The 7,053-nt window shown below is 32.6% G+C and overlaps 1 protein-coding gene across 1 annotated transcript; it reads left to right on the forward strand.

The window, feature by feature from the left end:
* The first annotated feature begins 2,998 nt into the window (after window positions 1-2,998).
* LOC130739062 (uncharacterized) lies at window positions 2,999-6,388 on the forward strand. Its single transcript, XM_057591286.1, has 6 exons — window positions 2,999-3,457; window positions 3,542-4,929; window positions 5,019-5,162; window positions 5,416-5,503; window positions 5,618-5,898; window positions 6,052-6,388. Exons 1-6 carry the CDS (start codon window positions 2,999-3,001, stop codon window positions 6,386-6,388), a joined length of 2,697 nt encoding a protein of 898 aa, XP_057447269.1.
* The last annotated feature ends 665 nt before the right edge of the window (window positions 6,389-7,053 follow it).

Here is a 7,053-nt window from a genome sequence, read left to right on the forward strand (position 1 = left end):
TCCCCGTGGCGGGGTGAATTTTCTCCCCATCCCCAATCCCCACCTCCCCACGGGTCCCCGCAGATCCCCATGGGGACCATTAACACAACATTAAAAATAAAATAAAACTAAATTAAATATAAAAATACTTAAATTTCCACGTGGACTACAAATAGTTAAATATGAAAATCACAAATGAGAATGGAACATGTCAAGTTCTATGAAAATATATAATGAAGTTCAAATAACATTTAATTTACTATTAAGGGTATTATTGATTTTTTACCTATGTATACAGGGCGGGGATTCCGCGGGGCGGGGAGGGTGATCCCCACCCCCATCCCCAAATTTATCTCGGGGGAATTTTTGTCCCCATCCCCATCCCCACAGGGAAAAATTCCCCAAGATTGGGGCCCCAAACGGGGCAGTCCCCACGGGGATCCCCATATGCAGGTAGAAATTGCCATCCCTAGTTTGTGCTTTTGGTTTTGATCCTTTTACCCATGCATACCATTTTTGGCAAAAACCATCATGGTTCTTGCCTTTTTGTCTTGGTTCATGAGTCTACCCTACTTGATTTCCCTCCAACACTCAAAATATGAATGAACAACCCTACAATAAGAAATTAGCTGGCCAATTTCGTGATTGCCTTGTTTACGAGACTCGTTTTCGAGCCGAAAACACTACCGGGCGAGTTTCTCGACCCTATATCGATATTACAATCAAAATTCTCAAAATTACGCGTAGATCATCATAATGATAAGGAAAATATTTATTTTACACTCAAATAATAATTCGATGACAAAAGGGTGCTCTAGGCGAAAACACGTCAATTCGACCGTTTTCCGAAGTGCAGCTGAATTCTCCGACGAATGAAGAATGAAACACTTACAAAATAACTTCGATATCAATAATCATAATATTATTTCCATTGGATTAAATCTTTACAGATCACATCAAAACAAGCATTAAAGCCCTAAAACTGAGAAATTGGTAGAGTTTATCTCTCCTCCTAATCACGGGTCTTACAATCAACCCTCAAGCTCTTTCTCTCTTGCTCCCCCTTTTGAAATCTCTCCCTTGTAAGATCTATATGATTTCTCTCAAAAAAAATATTTGAAAATAAAAAAATAGAAAATGTAAAACTAATAAGTCAAATTATGAAAATAAATAAAAAATCAGAAAGCTCATAAATACGATTAAAAATAATAATTAGAAGATGATTCTAGAAAATATAACATACTAGATAATAAAAGATTCTAGGAAATAATAATCATATCAAAATTTGATAATTAATTGAATTCATGGAGATCTAGATAAATGTTATCATGTTTCATAAAATTTAAAGATAAGTCAAATTTTATCTAAAAAATTGAAAATAAACCTAAATCTTATCATATTAGGAACATTCAAACCTAGGATGATGATTATAAATAAATGAGCATTGATGGTGGGAAGACACATTTAGAAGAAGAGAATATAGAGCATCACTTATGAGAGTTGGGGTTCCATCTTTGTACCTCAATTCAAAAGAGTGTGAGAGCAACTAAGAGTAAGAAGGTGAGAAATAGTTAGCAGAGTCATCAGCGGTTCAGAAGTTTCAAAGAAGGTTCCTTGTTGTGCTTCAACCAAATAATCACTCATACTCTCTTTACTTTTGTTTTGTGCATTGATGTCATGATAAATTCTAAATACTAATTTTGATGTCATGATAATTTTAAATTGATTTGTATGCTTTTTAAATCAAATGCATAATTTAAATTTAAACCTGGATCAATATATTTAAAATTATTTCTTATTTATTCAGTGACTTTTTTTATTCCAATTTAATAAAAGAGCTTTTTTTTTGTCAAATTATATTAACTACCTCACCCCTTTTAAAATCTCTCTCAAAATCAAAACAACAGAAAACCCTTTTAAATTCCAGCCGTTTCTCCCTTCCCTCTTCTTCTTCTTTTCTTTTCTTTTTGCCTTTCAACCTCTCTTCTCCCTCTCTCGCTCTCTTTCTCCCTCTCTTTTCTCCCCTTTTTTTATGTTTCTCTAGCATTCTTAGGCTAGTTTTTTGTTGTTTTAATTTATACATTAACTATATTATTTAATTAAAAAATAACAAAAAACAAAAGGGTAAATCAAAAGTGAAATAAAGGGGCTGGACATAAGTAGAGATCCAACGCTCCTTAGTTTTTTTTTTTGAGAGAACGCTCCTTAGTTCAGGTTTTTTGTTTAGTTTTTTTATTTTATTTTAGAACCTTAGATAAATATAAAGAGATAAGGATACTATTTTAAAATAAGATATACTAATTTTAAGATATAACACAATTTAAAAAAAATATAACAAACATTTAAAATAATACCAAAAAATTCGTAAAACACCTAAAAAATAATGGGACATTAAATAAATAAAAAATATCAAGCCCTTTATGTATATGGAAATATAGGACGAACTATACAATAGAATTTTGCATATATATATATAAAAGTTAGCATATCCCTTTATTAAATTACAATTTATTTAGACTATATATCATTTTTATATAACTAATTTTTGGCATAATTTAATACATATATTTCTATTTTAATTTGTTATAATTTAATTTATAAGTTTCCTAGTCCATTTTATGAAATCATATGATACTTATTTTCTTTTAAATTTGTAGATATCGTGATCATGGATAAGCATAAAAGGAGATGGATAAAACTTAAGGACAGAACTTTGCCAGAGTATTTAAAAGGAATTGGTGACTTTTTAGATTTTGCTTTCTCTAGACCCAAATCGACAAGCACAATCAGGTGTCCATGTTGTAAGTGCAACAATATTTATTTCAAACCAAGAGATGATGTGATGAATGATTTACTAAAATGGGGATTTGAGCCAAGTTATGAGTGTTGGGAGTACCATGGCGAACGCTTAAGTGATTCATCATCTGATAATGACAGTCACTTAGAAGATGATGACAATGATTGTGATGTTAATCCTGAATGAAGTGACGATACTCAAACTGACTCCATGCTTCGTGACATGCATCAGGCACAGTTTAATGCGGATAGAGGAAATTTATTTGATCATCTTGAGTCTAGCAATATAGATGAGGAGCCAAATAAGGACGCTAAAAGGTTTTATGGATTGTTGAAAGATGCTGAGGAAAAACTTTATCCTGGTTGTCAAAAATTCTCCAAACTATCTTTTATTATGCGTCTTTTTCAAATGAAATGTGTTTACGGATGGAGCAATACTTCATTTGATTCACTAATAAAGTTACTTGTAGAAGCTTTACCTGACGGAAATGTGCTTCCCAACTCTATGTATGAGGTTCGTAAGATTATTAGAGATTTTGGACTTGATTATGTCAAGATAGATGCTTGTATCAATGATTGTATTTTGTTTAGAGGAGAATTATATAAAAATCTCGATAAATGTCCAATTTGTGGGGAAAGTAGGTGGCAAGAAAGCAAGAAGAAGAATGATGTTCCCAATAAGGTAGTTCGATACTTCCCTATAAAGCCAAGACTGCAAAGATTATTTATGTCAAAACAAATTGCATATGACATGAAATGACATAAGAATAAAAGAATTGATGATGGAGTTATGAGACACCCGGTTGACTCATTAACATGGCAACAGTTTGATAAAGACCATGAAACTTTTGCTTTTGATCCCCGTAATGTGAGACTTGGCTTAGCATCTGATGGTTTCAACCCGTTTGGTATTATGAGCACCAGCTATAGTGTGTGGCCAGTTGTTTTAATTCCTTATAACTTGCCTCCTTTGTTGTGTATGAAACAACCAAATATTATCTTATCATTGCTTATATCTGGTCCAAAAAGTCCTAGGATTGATATTGATGTTTATCTTCTGCCTCTAATTGATGACTTAAAAGAGTTGTGGGATGTAGGTATTGAAACCTATGATGCATCGTCAAGACAAAATTTTCAATTGCGTGCAGCCTTATTATGGACAATCAATGACTTTCCTGCTTATGCCATGCTATCCGGATGGAGTACTAAAGGAAGATTAGCGTGCCCTTGCTGTCATTCAGAAACATTCTCTTGTCGCTTGAAATATGGTCACAAGCAATGCTACATGGGTCATCTTAGATTCTTACCTACTCAACACCTTTGGCGTACACGTAAGAGCTCATTTGATAACACAAAGGAGGTAAGGATTGGACCAAAACCATTGACTGGATATCAAGTGCTTGCACAATTTGAAAGTCTTGAACACTTGCCATTTGGAAAAGTTGCAAGAAAAAGAAAAAGAATTTCAAAGGTAAATCATAATTGGAAGAAAAAAAGTATATTTTTTGAATTACCTTACTGGAGAACACTCGAATTAAGGCATAACATAGATGTGATGCACGTGGAGAAAAATATTTGTGAAAGTGTTATTGGAACGCTGTTGGATATTGAAGGCAAAACAAAAGATACAATAAAGTCTCGATTAGATTTGAAACGTATGGGACTCAAGAAGCAACTTCATGCTATCAAGATTGGGGATAAGTACATCATTCCACCTGCATGTTACACAATGTCCAAGGCAAAAAAAAGTAATTTTTGTCGCATCTTAAAAGATGTCAGGTTTCCAGATGCTTATGCCTCAAATGTAGGTCGCTGCGTAAATATAAATGAACTCAAGGTTTCCGGACTTAAAAGCCATGATTATCATGTTATACTTGAGAGACTTCTTCCTCTTGCCATAAGAGGATTGCTTCCCAAGGATGCTTGCGATCCTTTAGTTGAGCTTTCATTATTCTTTGGTGATTTATGCTCTAAAGAGTTAAAAGTGGATGAGTTGGATCGTTTACAAGATTCTATCGAAGTCACACTTTGTAAGCTGGAGCGCATCTTCCCGCCATCATTTTTTTATGTTATGGTTCATCTATCAATTCACTTGACAAATGAAGCAAAACTTGGAGGTCATGTTCAATATAGATGGATGTATCCTATTGAAAGGTTACTTTAAATATTTTTAAACATAATGAAACTCAAATACTTAACTTGATTTGGTCTTTATGATTTTTTGTTTGTTTGTTTATGTTTAGATATTTACGCATTCTAAAGAGTTATGTGCGCAACAAAGCACGACCAGAAGGTTCCATAGCAGAAGGTTATGTGGCTGAAGAGTGTATTACATTTTGTGCCAGATATTTGATAGATATGGACTCTAGGTTAAATCGACCAGATAAGTATATGACAATGCAATTGATGAATGTGTTGGTTTTTCCGTTTTCAAAAATAATGGTCGATCTACTGGAGGAGGTTCATGGGAAAGTTTGAGCTCTTCTGAAATTCAACAAGCTCACTTTTACATATTACAAAATTGTGAAGAAGTTAGACCTTGGATTGAGTAAGTCTCTTTCTTATATTTTTTATTCTCATTCAATAACAATTATACTATTTGAATTTCTAATTATCTTATATATTTCTATCAATTTTCAGAGAGCACTTGACTAAAATAAGAAATGAAAGTCATAGGAACATAGAAAAGAGGCATAGGGAGCAATTCCATGGGTGGTTTCAAAGTGAGGTAATATGATTGATGCTTAACTTATATTTACATTTTTATAGGTATTGATTTATTGTGAACATTTTTATATTTACTTTTATAAGATATGATTTTTGTAATAAAATTTAAATGTAGGTTGTGCGGTTACAACAATTGCGTGATGGGAGGATTAGTAACCAGTTACTAGCATTATCAAGAGGACCAAATTTTCGAGTATTTAATCATAAGGGATACATTCTCAATGGTTTCAAATTTCGTACAAAAGATGCTGAGAAACACCTAAAAACCCAAAATAGTGGTGTTCTAGTAAAAGGAGATGAGTTAACTGGCAATGTTGATTATTATGGGGTTGTTAGAAAGATCACTGAAATAAAATATTTAGATAACAACTCTGTTATACTATTCAATTGTGATTGGTTTGAGGCTCCTTCTGAAAACCGAAACTAGGGCAGGGGATACAAGAAAGATGAATATGGATTTATTAGTGTAGATATCACGAAGCTATATTATAAAAATGATCCATTTATCTTAGGCTCTCAAGCTGGGTTGGTTTATTATGTAAAATACAGCGACAGGGAAGATTGGCATACAGTGGTTAAAGTCAAGCCAAGACATATCTTTGCCTTGCCAAATGGCGAATTCGAAGATGATGACGAATTAGAAGCATATCAACTAAATGAGTTGAGTGATACACATGAAGATCTAGATACACCATTAGTGGATCGAGATGAAGGGGTGTTAAATAGAGATGATGTTACAGGTCAATGTTTGGATGAGAGTATTATTGAGAAAGAAGAAGAATTAAAAGAACCTGATGATGCAAGTGACTTTGAAAGTGATACTGATGAAGAATCTGACACAAGCGAAAAGGATTACTCAGAGAAAGAAGATTCCGACACAGAATAAAAAATAATACTAGGCACTTTATTTTTAATTTGGTTTATTTTATTTGAAGTGCATTCTTGTTATTTTTGTTGAAATTTAACATTGAGCAGTTATTCTTATAATTTATTTACGGATTTATTCTTATAGGAATAGAATTATAATATTAAAACTGTTGCATCTCGTGTGATCGCATGAAAATTCCAGAAACACAATACTGGTGCTATCGCGGCGGTGTTTCCTACGCTGCATAAAATAGCAGGTGAAAACTGGTCACCTTTCGCGGCAGTTTATTGCGCTGGAATAGTCACCAGCTGCGAATCTCTTTAATTTTCTCTCTTTTTCCATTATCTCTTCCTTAAATATAAACAAAATAACAGAAAAAAATTAAGAGATAATAAAAAATAAAAAATAATATAAAAACTTAAAATAAGTTTATCACCTCTCAAATAAAGTAAATAAATCCTAATAAAGAGAAACATAATTATGGAGTCCATGCTCCAACTTTGTTGCGATTATGAATTTTTTCTCTTGAAATTAAACACTTTTTTCAATATTTTATAAAGATAGGAATTCAAATTTTTTCAAAATTGTAAAAAATAATGATAAGAACTGAATTCGATAACAGTGAAGCCAGCTACAATGCTATCTTGACTAACAAACTAAAAAAGAATGATAAAACTTAACAA

This window comes from Lotus japonicus, chromosome 1, assembly GCF_012489685.1.
Source record: "Lotus japonicus ecotype B-129 chromosome 1, LjGifu_v1.2".
Lineage (NCBI taxonomy): Eukaryota > Viridiplantae > Streptophyta > Magnoliopsida > Fabales > Fabaceae > Lotus > Lotus japonicus.